The sequence below is a fragment of the Microplitis demolitor genome, chromosome 4 (genome assembly GCF_026212275.2).
Source record: "Microplitis demolitor isolate Queensland-Clemson2020A chromosome 4, iyMicDemo2.1a, whole genome shotgun sequence".
Lineage (NCBI taxonomy): Eukaryota > Metazoa > Arthropoda > Insecta > Hymenoptera > Braconidae > Microplitis > Microplitis demolitor.
This window is the reverse complement of record NC_068548.1, coordinates 21,057,164-21,079,074: the sequence shown is the minus strand read 5'-3', so window position 1 is coordinate 21,079,074 and position 21,911 is coordinate 21,057,164. Positions and strand designations below refer to the sequence as shown.

The following is a 21,911-nucleotide window of genomic DNA, read 5'->3' as shown; positions in this document are numbered from 1 at the left end:
AAGTTAACTCCTTTGGAGTAAATTTCACTCCGAGGAGATTAAATAAAAAAAAAAAAAACAGTAATCCGTACCTCATTTACTCTGGATTCAATCCGCTTTTACTCAGCAAATTTTATAGTGTCAATTATTACTATTATATCAAAGTTAGACCTAATTCTTACAGTTAAGACAAATTTTGTGATTTCTTCCTGGATGTTAAAGAGAATAAAAAAATAAAAGAAAAAGTTGATGACAGTATAATTATCTTAATGTATGTATAAATAAATATATGGATAGTTTTTTATCACAACCTTGTCCAAAAAAAATTATAATAATATATAAGACTGGAAATTGTGTAGCGAAATTAGTCGATTTTTTTTCCGGTTAATTATTTAAAAAAATTGGTAATTAATTAAGCAATTTTTCGTAATGATTAATGATGATTATAAATTATAACTGATATTGTAAATTTCCAGTAATGACAGCAATGAAAATATATTATCTCTGTATATAATAGTACATAAAACTTTAGCGATTCTTTATCGCTTGTCCATACATCGAGTTTACGGATGCACGTATGTACCATCAGTGTATTTATACTCTGGAACGATAATTGTGAAACGGTGTCCCAACTGTTCAGTTAGATCTATATTAATTAGTCACGTGTGTATATTGAGTGACTGATGAGTCCCTCGGCAAAAGTTCCAACATCGCCAGACGACATTTGAATTCAATATATCGTAGATATGATATATACTTTTAAAAGTTACATAACATTATAATTTGACCGAGTGTCCAAGCATTTATTTTTAAAAACTAAAAAAAAAAAAATGTTTTATTTCTTCAACTTTTTATTTCATCTATTATTAGTTTGATATATTTTTAGCCATAATTTTCCTTTTTTATCTCATAAAATAGTTCTAGGTCATGTAAACACTTTTATCGATTCTCTAACTTGGCTAATTATTTTTAATAAACAAGTAAATTATTGTGTATTACATACATTTATAAATAATGATCTGATGAGATTCATGTAGAGACATCTGGATGAAAGATTTCTTACCAAGAACTGCAGTTGATAAGAACTGCATATCTCTTGCACTTATTTACGAATAATAAATAATATTAATGGCCAATATGTGACATAAGAGTTGTTTTTTGTCCACGGACTTTAGTTGGATTAACAAATTAACATTAATAATGTCACGCTTATGTTGTCCTTTTAGTAACAAAGTGCTAAATAAATTAATAATTATTTCTTCCTCACCGCTCAATCGAGCTTCATTATCACGTAGTGTTAAACTTAATGCCATTAAAGTTTCTGGGTTTACCAATAGTTTTAATCATGCCAATTGGAGCGTTCGTAACTACTCAAACTATACGAATATTCAAAATAAAAGACCAATTGTTGATGATAATAATATCTTCAAGAGCATTATTCCGGATGTTGATGGTTTTCAAGGTTTATTTTTACACCAGTGTGTTTGGAAAAATGTCGATAAATGGTGGAATAAAACTGCTTTGGTAAAATTAAGACTCTGAAATAATAATAGTAGTAGTATAATTATTTTATGATTAAATTTTAATTTCTAGGTATGCGCAGTCACTGGAAGATCTTACACGTACGGTGAATTAAGAAAATTAAGCGGAAAATTTGCAACGTCCTTGAGAAAAAATAATCTACGACCTGGTGATACAGTCGCTGTAGTGCTTACTAATGTACCAGAATATGCAATAATTGTAATGGGGGCCAGTGAAGCTGGAGTTCGGGTAAAATATTTATTAGATTGATTTTAAAAAATCTATTTTTTTTTTTAATCTAAAGTTACAGGGTAAAAAAAAAGACGCGTTAAAATTAAATTTTTAATATTAATATCAACTTACTAATTGCAATTTTTCATTTTCCATTTAATTAATATTCAAAAAAAAAAATTTAGATTTAAACTTTAACGTGAAATAATTTTTGAAGGAGTTATAAAAAATTCATATTTTTTTTTGAAGAGCGTTTAATTTTTTACAAAACTAAGTAATGGAAATTTTTGTAAATTGTTTGGTTAATGAGCTATAAAATTTCTTACTAATTAAAAATTTTACTTTTGTTAATTAAACAGAAAATTGCAATCAGAAAGTACTTGATATTGACTCAAATTTTAATGTATTTTTTTACCCTACTGGAACTTTAGAATAAAAAAAAAGAATTCATATTAATTTAAATTCATTGACATTTAAATTAAATTAATAATTATAATGAATACATATATGAATAGTTAACGTTGATAAACCCAGCATACACTGCTAATGAAATGAAAAAACAATTGGAGAATTCGGAAGCCGTAGCTGTAATAACATTGACTTCAAAGTATCCAATTGTTGCTGAGAGTATTAATGGAAACTCGTCGATTCGTTTGCCAGTGATTGTAATTGAAGATGGCATTACCTCTACCCCAATACCGGAGGGCTGTATAAACTTCAAAGATTTTATCGGAAAGGGTATTGAAGAGTTTGAAAAAACGGGACAAAGAACCGAACAAAATACTGAAACTGATACAGTTATTTTACCATACTCCAGTGGAACTACTGGATTACCTAAAGGCGTTGAATTAACTCACAGGTTTACTGAATAATTACTCATTTAAATTTTAGTAAGACCATTATCAAACGCACTGTCTAAAATAAATAAATATGTTTTAGAAATATTGTCGCAAATATATTCCAAGTACGTGTTAAAGAGTTGACGACATCTGAAGAAGCAATTGGTGATCATCAAGAAGTGCTGCCTGTATTTTTACCTCTGTATCATATTTATGGATTAGTTATTTGTTTGGCTAATTATCTTAGGTATTTATTATTTATTTTATCAGGTAGATTTTTCTAAAACTTATTGTGTTTGTCCTCATGATCGATTTCTCAAGGAAATTTGCCGTAACATCATAATTAGTCGAGTAGATTCCAAAAATTCCGCTCATTAAAAATTTATATATATATATATATATATATATATATATATATATATATATATATATATATATATATATATATATATATATATATACTTGATATAAGCAGCCTTGTTATCACGATAGTGCTTACAATTCGTCCTCTTTCTGGATAAACTTCGTAACTAAATTTTTTTCATAATTAAAATTATGAATGAAAAACATTATTTAGTATTGCTATTGCGTAAAAAAGCTTCAAATTGTAAAAATTATAACAGAATGTTCGAGAGACTTTAATTATAATATTTTCATTAACGCGCGTGTAACAGAATAGATGTTTTGACCGATTTTTGAAAAAAATCTAATTTTGCAATTATGAGATTTACCCAGAAAAGGGACAAATTCGTATCGCATCCTCATGAAATTTTCTACACTTATTCTACAGATAAATATCTTAATTTAGTTTGAAAATGAGCTAAATCGGTTGATTAGTTTAGAAGTTATGGCTGTTTGAAATTTTTTTGAATTAAAGTTTAGGGTAAAGGTTCCGTTTTTGGCCAGTTTTGGAAACTGGAAAAATTTAAATAAAATAATTTGTAAAACGCAATGACGTAATTAATTTTTCAAATGTATGAGGATATTTTTATCACACTATATAAAAATTTTATTTTACTTTTTTATTAATTAAAATGAAGTATTAAATGTCCAAAAATAGATGTGGCCACAAATGGTACCTTTATCATATAACTTTAAAACTAAAACTTATAGAGAATTTCTGTAAAAAGTTTCTTGAAGTTTGTTCAATAATCGTTTATTTTTGTGCTTAAACTAAATGGTTTTGTTCCTTCCTCTCATTTGATAGCCTTGAAAATTTGAACAAAATCAAAATTATCAAATTTGATTTCAACGATTAATAACTGATGAATTTTACTGCTTTTATAGTTAAAAATTTTGGTCTTTAGAAAAATCTACCTTTCATTCTGGCTGCCAGATATCATTTTTAGAATTAATGTTTAATTAAAAATAATTAAAATTTAGTCTAGGAGCGAAAATAATATGCATGCCGCAATTTTCATCTACAGCACTATTGGATGTTTTCGAAAAACATAAAATAACAATACTGTATATTGCACCACCTATTGTTCAAATGTTGGCAAATGATGACAGATTTACAACCCGTCATTTGGAGAGAGTAAAATTAATAATGAGCGGTGCGGCACCAACTGGCGAAGAAGTTATTGCTAAATTTTTAAATCGCGCTGGTCCTCATATAAACTTTACCCAAGGGTAATCAAACTCATTAATATATCAACATACGTACATATGATAATTTATTAAAAGGCAAATAAATAATGCAATAGTAAAATGTTATTTTTAGATACGGTCTAACAGAAACTTCCCCGGCGATATGTAAAAGTAAAAGGGCACCGATTGAATCATCAGGATTTTTAGTTCCAAATACTCAAGTACGTATTGTTGGACATGAAGAAAATAATAAAGGAAAAAATTTAGGAGTAAATGAAACGGGAGAAATTTTTGTACGAGGTCCGCAAGTCATGAAAGGATATTTTAAAAATCCTAAGGCTACAGCTGATTGCATGGAAGGCGATTGGTTTAAGACTGGAGATCTGGGTTCAGTTGATGATGAAGGTAATCTTTGATTTAAATTTTTGATTTAATGAATGGTTAATGAGATTTAAATAATAAAATTTATTGATTGAAGGACATTTGTACATACGAGGGCGGCTAAAAGAGTTGATTAAAGTTCAAGGTTATCAGGTAGCACCCGCGGAACTGGAAGATATTATTCAGGGTCACGAAAAAATAGCTGATGCTGCAGTTATAGGAGTGCCGCATGAAAGATACGGGGAAATTCCAAAAGCTTTTATAGTTCCAAAAACAAATATGATAATTGATGAGCAAGAAGTAAAGGATTACGTTGCTAAACGTGTTTCTAAATACAAACAACTTGGTCACGTTGTTGTAATTGATAAAATTCCAAAAAGTGCTGCGGGTAAAATTTTACGTCGAGAGTTGCAGAAATTATGATTTTTTTTTAAATCATCATGTGGATTTTTAAATATTTTTTATTAACAAAACGAGACTAGTTTATAGAATTGAAAATTATTTACAAATCCGTTAATAGTTGGGTTCTTTTAATTACTTTTTCGGTGCGTTATCGGCATTGTTTTTTGTTAAAAGAGCGCTTGTTATACCAGCTTTTTTTAATTCTTCAATAAGTTCACCGTTCTGGTGCATTTGAAGCAAAATGTCACAGCCACCAACAAATTCTCCGTTTATAAAAACTTGGGGTATTGTTGGCCAGTTTGAAAAGTCTTTTACACCTAAAAAGTTTAATAATTTTAATTATATTACATGACCCTTATATCATATATATATTTCTGACATATATTTTTATAGTGGTATTTATTATAAAAATTTGGAAAGTTTATAAATAAAAAAATGGATATTTTTATTTAATTACAAGTATTTTTTAAATTGTTTACTCAAAATTTACCTTGTCGGAGTTCATCACTTGCTAATACGTCATGTGCATCATATTTGACTCCATGCATACGTAATATTTGAACAACAGCATTGCTAAATCCACATCTAGGTTCTTCTGGTACTCCTTTCATAAAAACCACCACCTTGTTTTGCTAAAAAAAATATAATTATTTAAATAAATGCAGTAATAAAATTAATGATCTTCAAACTAGCAGACGATTAACAATTTTCGAATTTTTTGTCAACAAGTCAATTTATAAAAAAATAAAAAATATGCACATGTAGAAAATTTAACAAACTATAAGTGCAATTTTTTCAAATATTTTTTTTTGTAATTTATTGTTTAAAAAAGAGTCTTAAAATTATTGGACTTAACCGACGTCTAGTAATTTTTAAATTTTTATTCAAAACGCGAAATTAGAGAAGTAAAACTATTTTTACAAAAAGCATCTATAGTTTTTTTTTCCTTTTCTGTATGTGCATATGTTTAATTTTTTTTATTCAAATTTTAGATACTGAAGTTAGCCGAGGTCTAAAAATTTTTGGTTTTTTTGAAAATGATAAATTATAAAAAAAAAATATTTTTAAAATTGCACTAGTAGTTTTTTAAATTTTCTACATGCGCATATTTTTACTTTTTGTCATTTAGTTTAAAAAAAAAAAAAAACAAAAAATTGTTAATTGTCTGTTAACTTCATGTTACTGACAAGTGGCATTTTTGAAAATTTTGAAATAAAGAAAATTAAAATAGAATAAAAATAAAAAAATGCGTATTTAGATTAATAAAAAATCAGTACGCGCATTTTTTAAAATTTAATTATTTTAAAATTTATAAATTGCTTCATGCTTTAGCTTCACTTCAGTATGATTCAAATTTAATTGTTAAAAAAAAAAATTTGAAAATTATTCATTATCCGCAAGCTTCAAGTTCATGTTTTAAAAAAAAATTTTTAAACTTACTTTTACTAAATTAGGAATATCTTTGACACTTGTCGCAAACCCTCGAGCAATTAACGCCAGTCTTCCGGTAATTCCAATCATTTTTTTATTTTAAATAAAAAAATCTATGAAATAACTTTTTATTTCCGATAAAGGTTATGACCGTATGGTTATTTAAATGAAAATAATAATAATAATAAATATTAATATAAATGACTGTTCACCAGCTGTTTAAATAATTGTTCCAGCAGATGGCGCTGCCGCTGAACCAAACTGTCTTACCGATATTCATTCTTTCGTATCTTCTGAAAAAAAAGTAACTATCGAGTTAGTACTGAGTAATTAGCTCTTTAATTAATCTGTAATTATTTATTAATAACGATTATTCAATAAAATTATATCATGTAAGTAATTTATTTTAAATATTTAAAGTGACAGCTGATCATGTCACCCGAAATAAGTTTATTTTTCTACCGTCTGATGGCGTTTGATGCCAGAATGTTATTTACGCAGATAAAAATAAATTGCAATGACTCTTTGAGCTCAAGTATATATATTTCGCAATTACAATGCTTAAGAATATATATAAAAAAATAATTGCGTTTTAAAAATATTAAAATTTAGCACAAAGAAATCGGGACCCAGATAAAATTTTTTAAAAACGTTTAAATTTTTAAAAATGTCATACAGAAATAATTCAATGACTTGAGGTAATTATAATAAATTCAATTACTTATATATATTCTTATATTTATATAACATAAATAAATATAAAATTCCAATGAAATTTTAATAATTTGAAAGCACGCGCTCAGACAATCGAGTCGAGAAGATCGATTCGATAATCGAAAATTTTCAATACATAATAAATTTTCATACATATATGTGTATTAAATAAATACCAACCTAATACAAACATAAAAATCGATACTACTAGAAAAAAATCTCGATAATAATGCACTGAGTCGATAATAAATTAAATTTAAATTTATTATACAAGTAATGAGTATATAATCATATGTTTTGTTATCTTATCAATTTCAATGAGTCTAAAACTTAAAAAATTTTATTAACTTAACATAACTTAATATATATTATTAAATAAACACATTATTAAAATTATCCATTAAAAATATTAAATTTAAAATAAAACTGACAGTTTATTTTTATTATAATTAATACTCAATAATTTATAAAAATTAAAATAATTAAATCTACTCATAATTTCATCATGATCTTAAGTAATTATTTTATTATTACAATGAACAAAATAATAAATAATTAATATATACATTCATAAAAAAAAATATACATATATATACAATAATAAGTCTTATCTACTTTCAAGTAAAGTATAAAACGCACAATATATATAAATATCCATGTATATGTTTACAGGACAAATGCATATATATACATATACATATATGTAATACAAATGTACGTACAGTACCGGGGATTTATTTACAAAAAAAGAAATACTTTGATGGCGCAACAAGCACCATTTACAAACATGTCAATGTCGATAATACGTCACAATATCCAATCTGGCAGCTGACAACAGCGATATTATGCGCTTGATCGATATCATATTAATGTATCAACATTCTTTTAAATTTTTAAATAAATCGCAGTAACAGTAAGTATCAAAAACCCATATATTATATTTATTAATATCATAATTTTGAATATTTAACGCATGCTAAATGTTTAACGGTGATAAATATTTATCTATACATGGGCATAAATATGTGACCTGCATGTTAACTAATAAATTATTCGAGTATAAGATGATGAATAACTAAAATCGACTCGTAAAGTTGTAAGAGTACTTACTATACATGGATAGATTAAATACAAAACTAGATACAGACAAGCAAGAAGTATAGGCAGGCAATACTGACCCAACCTTCTTAGAGAAGGCTCCCGGAAATGCAAACTAGTAATAATATTTATTACTCCAACTTCTCATTATCGTTAGTTCAAACTCTGTCTCCATCTTTGTCTATCATTTTTTTTTTTATTACAAAATCCTCTTTAGTCTTTACTTGTATCGAGTTGATGCAACTCTAATAGCAGATCTATACCTAGAATTATACAATATTTAATTTTTCATTATATATATATATTTTTTTTTTTATCATATTCTACTTGTAACAACATTTATACACACGTGCAACATACTTCTGTATCATTGATTACTCAGCAGTCGTTGAAATCATGAAAAATAAGTAAATAAATAATTTAGCTTTAATTTTTAAAGCAATCTTAACAGAGTTACTATTTACATTATTTATTTATTTGTTGCGAGCTGTACAGTATGTGTATTTATAATTTAAATTAGAATTGTTGTTATTGTTATTATAATTGTTGTGTTGAAAATCTAAGAAAAGTTTTATGAAGGTCATAAATAATAGAAAGTTTTAGGCATTAAACAAAAGTTTGTTAAGATAAACCACGTTAGTCAAAAAATACCTTTGCTTAGAGAACGTATAATCGTAAACAAATATTTGAGTCACCTATTTTGGTTTATCTTTTTTTAAAACCTTGAACCAACTAACTGTCATCAGAATGACAGAGCAAATAAAAAATATCGATAGAACAATACGAAATAATGTTTAGTTGACGTAAAGATAAATCGTATGACGTGTTTTTAAAATCACAGATGAAGATAATTATAAAAACTTATTTTATCTAGAGTAAAAATTTTAATATTTAAGTAATTTTATATTTATTCTTGTTCAATGATCCGGAGTAAGCGGACTTGCTACAAAGGGCATGCACATGGACATGTTTTGTGAACAGAGACAAGTCTTACAATACATTATATTAAGTACGGATACTTATATATACATATATGTATGTATGTGGGTATATGAATCCGCAAAAGAAGTACGGAACCAAGTGAAGCATCTGGGATGGTATGCGCGCGCGGCTTACGCGCGGAGTAACCGAGACGAGGAGGGCCCTCCTTTTTTCCCCTAACCCGTGCTGATGGCGACGAGGTATGTATATATGTATATATATGTATACATAATACGTAGACTGACTCTGTCTCTAACCTGCACTCTGCTGACAGTCCAGCAAGAAAGACGTTGAATGTTGAGTAAAAGAGCGCATTTAAAGTGGGAAGGAGGGAGTAAGTAAGTAAGTAAGAGAAAAAGTTAAAAAACAATGAAAGAGTAAGAGGTAAAGTAAGAGAAAGATAAAGAAATATATATGTATGTATGTATTATAGTCGAAGGACTGAAAGGGGCAGGGGCACGCGCCAAGAGTGAAAGAGGGACGCCGCAAGGTAGCGTAGCGCGGGTGACGACGAAAGAGGGATACGGGAGGATCGGTTGAACTGCTACGCGGGACTCGCGGGGCAAGAGAGGAAGTACACAAACGACGATGCGATGCGCGCGAGCCATCAGGGCCGCGAATGAGATTGGATAGCATGGTGGATTGGGAAGAAGAAAAAGATAAATAAAAAGAAAAAGAGAGCATGAACTGACGAGGGGTAGGCTGAGGTGAAGGAGGGCTACAGCCGAAGAACGAGGATAGCACGCGACGTGGCTTCTTGCACTCCGTTGTTCTGTTCCTTACTCCCACTCATATCACACGCAATACAACTGAATCTGCGTACTTTATATATACATACTGTCTATATTTATAAATGTATATCATATGAAAACATTTATTTCGTCATATATATATATAACGATTGTACACTCACTAAATATTCCGCCGATTGCTCTGCAAACATTTTGTTTTTTATATATTTCTGGATAGGAATCTTGCGTTCTCTGGGTTTAAACATATTTTTTAAAAGATGTCACTTTTGTCAAAACATTTGTATGCCGATTAAGATTTTAATCGCGAGATAAATGGATCTGTCTGACGAGCGAAACATTAAATTTAGGATGAGTTATATTATTTTTGTTAGTTTTAATAAATAAGTATATATATGTAATGTAGTAATGGCGAAATTTATACGGTGATTATAATTACAATGTAAAGAAGAGACGCGGGTAAGCTAAAGGATTGCAACGGTTGAAGGAAGCTACTTATTAACCATAGTCGTCATCGTCTTAACGGAGAGTTGTATACATAAGTATAGAGAGAGGTAATATAAAGAAAAGAGGGTTGAATAACAGAGGATAAGCGAGTGATAAAGACAAATAAATGGTTTTAAAGACAAAGAAATAAGCGGGAGGTGATATGGAATAAGAAAAGAGCAAGTATCAGACTGTGAACATATTTGTGGGAGAAAGACGAATGTGTGTTGATCATGTATTTGTTTATATGGATATATGTATGTATGTATGTATGTATGTATATAATGTATATGGATTGGTTGTTTGGAGATGTGTTGTGATATAGGGGAATATAAAAGCGCGGTATTACAAAAAGCGTGAAATGTTGAGTCGGATCGTTTGTAAGTGCGACCAAGATGGAGAGAAAACAAAACGCACAAGTACGGAATCAAGTATGTAAAATGTGTGCACATGTATGTATATATATATAAGAAGAGAAAGAAGAAGAAGAAGTGTAGAGAATATAAGCAGGGGCCACACACTCAGAGTCGGCACGTTGTCGGTAACAACTCGCGTGGCTGTGACCAAGCAACCAGCGAATAACTGCGAGCAGCGACGTTGTGTGTTATGTTGCATTAACGTCGGATATATCAGCCGATGTGAGTTTTAGTCAGTGTATAGAGTGTATGTTGCCGGTTGCCGCTTGCGAGGAGGAACAAGAGGTCGCGCGCAATGGGAAAGGACAAGGACCGAGCGATCTCGACATTGCGTTAAATAGAATAGGATAAAATAGATGCAACAAGAGCGACAGAGATAGCCATACATAAATTTATTATGTGTACTAAAGTGAGATGGAAAAACTTGCAGAGACTGCAAGCCGATGAGAGAGGGCATGGAGGTCACCAGGGGAGGGGGATATTCTCTGAAGCAACTTATATATTTGTATATATATACATATCAGAAATCAGTTGCAAAGCATGTCGACACCACACTAAGAAATAATATGCCTGCAAAGTATAATGTAGTAACAATAATCAAAAACTCGATTATTATTAATATTTTTAATCGAGTTTTGTTCAAATAAAATAATGGGTAAAAAATATATGTATTGAAGTATTTAAATGAATATATATTTAACACGTGTGACGTGATAACTCTGGCTCGTGTCAATGACGTTTTTTCCCGCGTCACCGTTACGTCATCGGGGAAAACTCAAACCCGTGACGTAGCGGCACACGCCGAGTGTTAGATTGAGCAGAGAGAGAACTGAGGGGACGGGTGGGGGTGGGTTGAGACAGTATAGCTTATACGTCAGTGTATGTGTACTGTATGGCAACTAGCGGGGAACCAAATCGTAATATAGTGGCAGCCAGTGTATAGTAGAGTTTACTGTAGGTTGTATGCATAAATGTGGGTGTTGCATATGTATGTATGTATGTATGTAGGAGGCTGATGATGATGAACAGACGGTAACGGGAGTGAGACGCATGATCGCGACGGCGCGGCGAGTGTGAGTATGTATGAGTGGGGGGATAGGACACAACGAGAGGTAGAGTATAGTAGTAGACTTTACTTGGTTGGACTACTCTATGCTATGCTGTGGGCTATGCTACTCTGTACTCTGATCGTCTACCAGCAGCACCACCACCACCACCATCAGCAGCACAAGCCCATAGCACAGAGTACCGCGAACCGCGAAGAATTGGTAACGACCTTTGCCGCGGCGACGGATACCCGGTTTAGTTAATTGAGTTCGAATCGCGGCTCATCAGAGTTTAACTTGCGCGCCATTTAATATTTTTATCACCCGGCCAACTTATTTGAACAAACCTTAAGTTCATACGCATAACTTTTTAAAAATTAAATAAAATTTTTTTTTTTACCGCTACCATAAATATCAACATGATATAAATGATCACATAAACATTTGTGTTAATGTGGATAAAAACCAATGAGTGTTTGACAGTGGAAATTTTGTTGATCAAAGTGTTGACTTTAACTGACTTACTGTTTATTATTATATTACCTTCACTTAGTCGTTCGTCACGTTCGAATGTGCACAGGTGCGCCAGGAGGGGGAGGATAACGGACAAGTGGTGGTGGGAGTACACTTGTTATTGTGTATGTATATATACGTACATACCACGACATAGAATATATATGTATGTACTAATGTACGTGTAATGTATTGAAGAAGGAGCAGACTTAAGAGTAGAGAGAGACTTGTTAGCTGTGTAACGGTTGTTGTTATTGTCGAGCTCGCGAACGCGACGGATTGAATAGACTTTAGCCGCGCGTTATTTAGAAACAAAACCGACTTATTTGTGGACGGTATTTGTGATTGAAAGGAGACCAAGGGAAAAAATATAAGTCGGTCAGTGGTCAGTGTTCGGAGTGGAGCTTTTTTATTAATATTTTTTTAAATTCATACACTTTTATAAATATATATTGAAATACCTGTATTTATATTGACTTTGAGTGACAGTGCATGTGATAAGTCATAAATTCCTTAAAGATACATTTATAATATTATAATATATTATTATTGTTATATAGACAATACTATTGAGGAGCCGATAGAATGCTCGACTTTGAACAGCAGGCCAATCAGGCGCAGGCATTGGCCTCACTCGACGAGGACTGGCACCTGCTTGAGGGTGAGTGTACGACCTCAGTTACCTTTTTTTAATTTATTGTTAATTATTTCGTTAATCCTTTTTATTTTATTCGTCTGCACTTTTATCCCCGGCACATATACATATACATATACATATATATAATATATACGATGGCGATGACGATACGTCACTACCTACTACGTAATAAAATACTAAGTAAGGATTTTCTCGCCCACTCACTCGTTCTTATAACTTATTCTATATAATACAAGTCCTCAACACACAGGCTACTATAGTAAATTGGCTTTGCCAACGCTCGTCCTTTAACCCATCCTAAAGGACATGACCCTTGAAATTTTGCGTGACCTCTCTATTACGAACCATTTTACTTGGTTCACTTAACTTTACTGTCAGCTATTGATATTGAACGATAAAAACTATGGTATAATATAAAAGACTTCAGAAACTTTGATACTAAAAAACTGGAGAGATTGACATTCATTTTTTATTATTATTATTATTATTATTATTATTATTATTATTATTATTACAATATATTTTTTTTACATTGTATAGTTTAGGGACGCACTGACCTCGGATAAATTTCTCGCGAGCACGAAAGGGGAAAGTGAAAACGACAAGTGAAATCGTGACATTAGATTACAATCTAACGTTACTTGATATTAGATTAAATTAAATTTTTTAAACAAATATTTGCTTTATTAAATATGTACACATATATAACATATGTATGTATATATATAATTTTAACTCCCGGAAATTTGTCATTACGGTCAGTATTTTATTACACTTTAATTGTCTGATTTAGGTTTTACATTAAAATAATTATACCTCATACGTAATTATTGGTGATAATGATAATATTAATATTAGTAAATTAAAAAGGAGTAACAATAAAAAATAAAATAAAATAAAAAAAACGTCATACAAACATCTATCTCGAGGTCGCTCTCGTACCAACCTGTTGAATTTTGTTGACGTCTACGCGTTATTCTTTCGCGAGGACTAGACGACCAACGAACCGTGTGACCTATTGTATTGTCTCCGCCTCTAAAGAACGAAGGAGATACATAAAAAAAAAAAAAATTAATGCCACCTAATACTTGTTTATTATGTACAGAAGTACGTGAAATATTATTGAATTCAATTACATTATAACTAAACATGAATCACTGTAACAATAAACCCAGTTTACAATAAATTTTTTTTTACTGAGATGTTTATTTTTTCAAAAGTTTTATTCTTTATGTAAGATTAAATGTCTGAATTTTTTTTTAGTATTTTTGATATTGGGTAAAATTTGAATTTTTTATTTTATAGTTGACTGAAAAAATCGGTACGGCATCATCGTGAGAAAAATAATTGTGAGAAAATAGTGTAGAGTTTAAGTGGAATTAATTGTTAGATTGGTCGTTGGTTGTCGCGAACGAAGGTCAGATCGCGGAATAGTATAAGAGACAAGTTGCGAGAGTGTCCCTCGATAATGTGAATGTTAACTCAGGATCACGCGTTCTGCTCCATCTTTATCTTACAATACCATCGAGACTTTACTTTACTTTAGTTAAACTTGTAATGGTATAGAATAGAGGTGCGTTGAATTTATGATGCGCACCTTTACTTTTTATGTGTCTACATATATGTAGACGTTGCGTTTTATAAAAAAGAGAAAGGACTTGTGTATATATATTTAAAAATTTTAAATGCGTAAGAGGTGAGGGAGGGAGAGATCACCTTGGCCAATGCTAGAAATAATTTATGTCTGTATATATTTTAGTAAACATTGATAATTAATTGAAGATCGTTTTAAATGAGTGATAAAAGTACTTAGTATTAGAAAGGGTTGTGGGGTAGAGGTATCAGGAAAAAAAAAAACACCTGCTGACCGCAACGTCCACAATGTTAACTCTCGTGCTCTTTTTTTTTCTTCTCTTCTTTTCTCTATCTCTATCTTTACTCCGTTTTGCTGACAAGTAAACAGTTTTGTGTCTCTCACCTGGCGCTTTCGCTGTCGCGCCGTTCACCGACTGTTTGAGATCGCTAAGAAAAAAAAAATATTGCTCTTATAACATCTGGAAGAGTTTTAGTACACTCTGCATGTTTTATATATTTTTAAATATTATGTGATTTCGAATTTTTAAAATTATAAATACGAAGGTTATATTTAAATTACCTCATACTTTTTTTTTTCAATATCACCTTTATGTTAATTAATTACATAAAATTTCTTGCTAACAACTATTGTTTTTTTTTTTTTTTTTTTTGTTCAAATATTATGTCTACTTAAGACTGAGGGTCAGTAAACTGTAAAATTGAATTTTAATATTAAAACGAACATTAACTGATTCGTTAATTGTAATAATTAAAAAATTATTAAGATGATTAATATCTATTTCAATACAATTTCTAGTTTATAAATTTTTTTAATAAAAAAAAATCGTCCGAGTTACAAATTTTATCGACACTAAAAATAGCTTCGAGTTATTGATTAATTACATTAAATTTTTTTTATAACGTTGTATTGCGTCGTTAATATTTTTCTTATTATTTTTTCATCAGAATATATTAAATATCAAATTTATTTCATTGCTAAAAAAATTTTAAGGAATGAAAATAATTATAGTAATTTTAACATTAATTTCGATACACGCCAGTTAATTTATTTAATTAACAATAATAATAATCATGATACTGAAGTTTGCCGTCTAATAATTTTTGGATTTTTTTTTTAAAATACAAATTGTAAAAAAAAATATTTTAAAAAAATTGCGCCGATAGATTTTTTAATTTTCTACAGGTGCATATTTTAATTTTTATATTTTTTTGCAATTGATTTTCTGAAAAGCAAATTCGAAAATCGTTAATTGTCTGCTAACTTCAGGGTTATTAATAATCATGATACTGAAGTTTAATAATTTTTAGATTTTTTCAAAAACTATAAATTACAAAAAAAAAAAAATATTTAAAAAAATTGCGCATAAAGATTTTTCAATTTTCTAGATGTGCAAATTGTTATTTTATTTTTTTTTTTAAATCGATTCGTTGAAAAAAAAAAATCCGAAAATTTTTAATTATCTGTTAACTTTATGACCATTAATAATAATGATAATAATAATAATAATAATAATAATAATAATAATAATAATAATAATAATAATAATATAAAATTATATTTAAAATCCATAAATGTAATTTTAAAATCAGCTTAAATTCTGGTTATTAATTCCAACTTATCATCATCAAAAACTGTATGTATTGATTATATACTCGGTCTTATCTTTTTGTATTCAGTATACATTAAATGATCAACTTTGATAATCCATCCATGTATATCCATACACACAAGTAACAACTCTCATAATCATAACATGACAATGTCTTATCGATTTTTTTTTTTTTTTTTTCATTAATTATTTTTTATTACGAATTATATTTTTAAAAATTACATTATTTCTTCATTAACGTTTTTACAGCAGTCTACCTCATATGAAAATAACAGTAAATTTAAACTTTTTTCTTTTTCTTAACGCAATGATATAAATCACATTTTTATTTATATTTATATTTAAATTTAAATAAAATATATCAATCGTACAAAAGTATACTTTTAGACATCATATCTTTTACTCTATCAGGCGATGCGAGAAAGTATACACAGCACAAATTATAAAAGAGGAAAGTAGGTTCTACTACAGTATATAGTTCTATCATCATCATTATTATTATTATTATTATTATTATTGTTGTTAGTGTTGTTGTTGTAAAGAAATATTCATAGTAAGCCACAGTTTATTTAAAACATTGCTTCATATTTTAAACTTTTAACATTAAATCTATTACTATTTTTACACTCACAATAAATTATTTTTTATCATTAAAATTAACAAAAATAAAATTTATACCAAAGTATTTTTAAAGGAGAAAGTGTAAGCTTATTTGCAAATTTTTTTATCTCGCTACTACAATTACTATTACAAAAATATGTATATATACTTGAATTCAATTGGTGAATAAAATTTAGTACAAGAGAAACATTATATATAAAAAAAATAAAATAGAAAAACTGCACAGAAAAAAAAAAGATTTCTTAGCGCAAAAAATTTTTACTCGCCCTAAAAAATTTTCCCCATTATAAATTGAAAACGAAAATTTTCTTGGGGCAAGAAGTTAGCTGTCTATTAAATTTTGAATTTTTTGAAACTCGACGAATCAACAAAAAAAAATAATATTTTAAAAAATTGCACACGTAGTTTTTTTAATTTTCTACAAGTGCATATTTTTAGTTTTTTTATTTTTAATTCAAATCATTGGAAACAAAATTTGTAAATTTTGAATTGTCTGCTAAAATCTGGATCATAATTTTTCTTTCCTCAAAAAATGATATTTTTCTGTATACGTAGGATAGTTTTACAACTATTTCGACAGGAACTATACCGTTGTTTTTCGTAATGTAACAAACGATTTGCACGGTACGTTTAAATATGCTACAGAGCCTTCCCGAAGGCCTCATCCTCGTAGCCAGACCCTGACGTAATAGAAAGTAGAGCCCGACAAGGCTGTTTACCACCTCCAATACTTACATTCTCTGTAGTGCACACGATGATACCAACAGTACACACATTCATTATATCTATATATTCATAAATACATATGTCATGTCATATATACACATATATAAACTTCAACGTAAAGTAAAAGACATTAAAAGATTGCTTTTATTAACATTTAAAATAATATTCAATATCACAGATTCTTATAATATTTTTTTAACTCAAAAGTATTTTACTCATAAAATATTATTGTATATATATTTTTTTACGGTATTACTTTTGTTAGTTAAATTTAACCAATTCATTTTTTGAGTGTTTATTGTTTTGTCTAAATGTTTTATTTATTTTTAATCCAAGTAAAAGTGTCAGAGAACAAATGAATTTCAAAATACCGGAACTCCGCGACATAGAACCTCAAGACTGTCGCGTGTGTATGCATCCAGAACGCTCTCGATTGGTCTTACGAAATAACTTTTTGTATTTTATTCAACATACACCACACGTACATACAATTCAAGTGTATATACATATAAATAGTATACTAAAATATGACGTTTAAAAAAATTGCGGAAGATGTTTAAAGTCATACGGCAATAATTACTAATTCGCAATAATATAATACACAAATATATATGAATTTATATTTAGAACGTGTAATAGACGATGCTCGATCAGGTTTTTCTTATCGTAAAACTATTATTGAAACATTAGAGATTAGATACCTCCGATTTGTTACATTAATTAATTTTTAAATATTTTTTTTTAATTAACGACAAATAATTTAAAATTAATTTAACAGAAATTTTTAATTGTTTTTTTTTTTTTATGCAGACTTAAGAATTTTATAAATTTAAACTTTCTAAATGTTAGAGAATTTAAACAATTATTTAAAAGTATATTTGATTAAATTTACATAATACAGCAATTTAAAATAAAAAAAAAATATATATATCTGTTCTCTTTTACTATTGTCTATATAGCGATTGTCGAGTTCCTTTTATAAAATAAAAAATGATTTTTTAAAAAAATTCATGAATATGGGTTAAACGAGTTTTCCGCTCGAGATCGTCTTGGAGATAGTCCGGTGTCCACTATTTACTCGTACGGTCATGTAGTTCCGTTGCTTAACATTGATTAACATTTTTTTTTTTTTTCCCATCTAATCCATATTCTGAAAGTATAAATTTTGTTCTTCATACTTATCGACCAACATATTAAAAAAAAAAAAAAAAAAAAAAAAAAAAACAGAAAATAAATAATCGTGATCACTATTTAAAACAATTTAACATTTTATAATTTAATTAACTTTAAATTTCATATCTATCTTATTGTTACTTTACTACAATAATTTCCCCTTCCCACACTATCATCGAGTTCGCGCCATTTAATCACCGTGTCGTTCCGTTCGACCGATAAGACTTGAAGCTTTACTTTTTTTATTCCCCCTCTTATACAAACTACATTATTTTTATTATTATTTTTTTTTGTTCGTGCGTATATTTAAACTCAAGTCAATGATAAAAAATTTCTGGAAAAGAAACGTTATTACATATATATACACATATATTCATCATTCGATTAAATAATACTAATAATGCTAAACTGAAATCAGCAAAAATACATATGAATATCTTAAATTATTTACTATACTTTATATACATAAGCAATCAAATCTATTTAAACATATTAATAAAAAATTAAAATCTTTTATATATATCATTCTCTTTGTTCATGTTTACCTCGGTGTAGTCTTTCTACGGGTGTTTATATACAAAGTCAATTTAGCAACCGTACACGCAAACATCGCAATCAATGAACCGACATGCGTACACAAAGCCCAGCCATATTGTGCTGCAAAAATCATATATACAAATATATACATTTACAGGTATCAAAAATATATATATGTGTGTATATTGATATATTTGTATAATTAAATGCTAGAATAATTAATATTCCGTCTGGTGAAAAAAAATAATTACAGTCTAGATAAAAAAATTTTGAACTCAATCAAGGTCATGCTGTTTTATTATAAATACATACATGTATAACTAAGTATTTATATGTATATGTATATGTATATATGTAATGTAATTTAAACGTAACGCTGTCGTGATGCGAAAAAACGATATAATCGGTCGGTGGGGCCGCCTAGCGTTAATTCTCTAAACGGAGGAAGAACGTCGTCGTCGGCATGGCCCACCATCCTCTTGCATCGATCCCACGTTCGTAGTTGCTCGTATGACTTCGTGAATTCTCGTCTCGTTTCTCTGGCTCTGTCTCTGTCTTTTTCTCGCGGTTCTCTCTCTTGTTCTCTCCAACTACTGAGGATAGACCGACACCGACACCGATTCCCTCCACCGTCGGCCATCGTCACTACCACTATCAACATCATCCTCGACATTATACGTTACTACTACCACCTCCACTACTACTACTCTCAGCTACCTTCTCATCGCATAATCACTTCTCTCATATTTCCACCGACTTTTTCATTATCGTTATACACATATTTCTTTTGTTTTATCTCTTTGTTTAAAACATCAACTATTGAACTTACTACACATTGATAATGTCAAAAATAATAAAAAAAAAAAAAACAATAATGATAATAATCATCATTATTGTTATCAAGAAAATTTAATCGGGCAAAAAAAAGTAATTTTAAATTTTGGCAATTTCGCGGTTTTTCTTATTTTTTTAAAATTCAAATTTATATTACAATTATCACAATATATGTTATGTTGAGAATCAAGTAAATGTATTTAATTTAAAAAGTAACTAAAAGACAATTTGGCCCGACGTTTTGTCCGTTTTTGCGGGCAAAACGGAAGCCAGCCGATCGATATCTTGGCCCCTTGTCTTCCTTCCACAAGTGGCCATAGTGTCGCCCGCTAACTTGTCTGTCATTATCAAATACATGCTCCCCAAATATATATAATATTATGTATATACAATACAGTACTGCTGTATTTCACAGCAAATTTGTGAATCCGCTACTGGAGATGTAGACTATTCTCATTTATTAATGATAATTAAATCCACTTTTCAAGCAGTATATTTATTATAATTTAATACTTAACTAGAATTCACCGTTACAGTATTGGTCTCAATATTCCTCTATAGTTTGTATGAATAAATTTTTTTTATTAGATTGATTAGCTCAAATTAAAGCTTAAAAAATAAAATATGTAGAAGACCGTCAAATTAAATATAATTGTGGATGTTATTAATAAATATATGTATATATGAGTAGTTCGGGAAATTAGGAGTAGAGTGGAATGAGGTAACTCCGTTGATTTCGCTTTTAATACGAACGAAAGTAGGTTTATAGGTCAGCCAGCGAAAAGTAGGGTCGACGTATAGTTGCTTTACTTGTCATCGTTTGTACTCTGTGTGTATGCCTACTACTTGTCGCTGTACTGATGTGGTATGGGAAACTACGAGCAACGTCGACGGCGACAACGACGAGGGCGATATAGAATAAGAAAGGAGACGGCGCACTTTACTCGGACATAGCACGGTCTTGTTGCGATAGACACGCGTGTGTGGATGATTAAGACATTATAGTTTAACATACTTATTTCGAGTAATTTACTAAAACTTTTTTTTTACTTAAAAGTTGTATTAGCTCTGCATAGCTATATTCACTGTTAATTACTAATTTAAATATTTAAATAAATCTTTCTTTTTCTTTAATGTCATTAATTTATAATCAACACAAGTTGATGACTATAAGTATTTTCATCACATATATTTTGTAACAAATTATTTATTAGAATTTTTAGAAAACATAATCATTTTTATATTTATCTTTAGTGTTCTCATTTTAAAAAAAAAATTTCACTTTATGTTTATTTATTAGATCAGACATAATTTGTGTTGAGTTATGGACACAGATAAAAAGTATTTATTGATGCAAGAAATATTTTCGACTATAGATTGAAGACAAAAAGTTTTTTAGGACTGGGAAATTGAATATAATTTTTTACCGCTTTCAGAAAATTTTTGGTTTCAATTTATAATGCAAAAAATTTTATTAAGGCGGGAAAAAATTAAATGATAAAAAATAAATTCTTGTATCAATAAATATTTTCCAGTCTTAAGAAATTTTTTGTCTTCAATTCATGGTAGAAAATATTTGTTACGTCAAGAAATATTTTTTTTCTGAGTTTATTAATTTTTTAAAAATTACATTATTATTTAAATATTTAATTTCGAAAAATAAGTAGCAGCTGATTACTAAAATCATTGAAAAAAATTATCAAATTTTTTATCAAAAAAATATTTAATTCGAAATTTTCAATAGCGCAGTTTTCTCGGATTTTTTCCGTGTAGATAAAA

The 21,911-nt window shown here is 29.0% G+C and overlaps 3 protein-coding genes across 3 annotated transcripts in view; 2 read left to right on the top strand and 1 right to left on the bottom strand.

The window, feature by feature from the left end:
* The first annotated feature begins 854 nt into the window (after nt 1–854).
* On the top strand, nt 855–5,066 carry LOC103578173 (uncharacterized). The gene is made up of 7 exons (XM_008559156.3): nt 855–1,503; nt 1,573–1,749; nt 2,247–2,590; nt 2,671–2,817; nt 3,954–4,202; nt 4,294–4,565; nt 4,639–5,066. The coding sequence occupies exons 1-7, from the start codon at nt 1,180–1,182 to the stop codon at nt 4,962–4,964; spliced, it is 1,839 nt and encodes a 612-aa protein (XP_008557378.1). The 5' UTR covers nt 855–1,179; the 3' UTR covers nt 4,965–5,066.
* LOC103578174 (glutaredoxin-related protein 5, mitochondrial) lies at nt 4,985–6,544 on the bottom strand. The gene is made up of 3 exons (XM_008559157.2): nt 6,384–6,544; nt 5,434–5,575; nt 4,985–5,260 (listed from the first exon to the last, which is right to left on the bottom strand). Exons 1-3 carry the CDS (start codon nt 6,462–6,464, stop codon nt 5,076–5,078), a joined length of 408 nt encoding a protein of 135 aa, XP_008557379.1. The 5' UTR covers nt 6,465–6,544; the 3' UTR covers nt 4,985–5,075.
* Nucleotides 6,545–11,751: 5,207 nt separating this feature from the next.
* The window catches only part of LOC103578175 (uncharacterized), a 37,167-nt gene continuing 27,007 nt past the window's right edge, over nt 11,752–21,911 (top strand). Inside the window, exon 1 of the mRNA XM_008559158.3 lies at nt 11,752–13,038. Within this exon, the coding sequence (XP_008557380.1) occupies nt 12,963–13,038 (76 nt within the window). The 5' untranslated portion in view covers nt 11,752–12,962. The remainder of the gene's footprint in view (nt 13,039–21,911) is intronic.

What these genes read in the sequence shown, in the direction of transcription:
- LOC103578174 (XM_008559157.2), bottom strand. Translation starts at nt 6,464, where the DNA reads ATGATTGGAATTACCGGAAGACTGGCGTTAATTGCTCGAGGGTTTGCG. An exon ending in ATATTCCTAATTTAGTAAAA is followed by an intron (nt 5,576 to 6,383) that starts GTAAGTTTAAAA and finishes TATTTTTTTTAG; the next exon opens with CAAAACAAGGTGGTGGTTTT. An exon ending in AAGTGATGAACTCCGACAAG is followed by an intron (nt 5,261 to 5,433) that starts GTAAATTTTGAG and finishes TAAACTTTTTAG; the next exon opens with GTGTAAAAGACTTTTCAAAC.
- LOC103578173 (XM_008559156.3), top strand. Translation starts at nt 1,180, where the DNA reads ATGTCACGCTTATGTTGTCCTTTTAGTAACAAAGTGCTAAATAAATTA. An exon ending in CCAGTGAAGCTGGAGTTCGG is followed by an intron (nt 1,750 to 2,246) that starts GTAAAATATTTA and finishes ATATATGAATAG; the next exon opens with TTAACGTTGATAAACCCAGC. An exon ending in TGTTTGGCTAATTATCTTAG is followed by an intron (nt 2,818 to 3,953) that starts GTATTTATTATT and finishes ATTAAAATTTAG; the next exon opens with TCTAGGAGCGAAAATAATAT.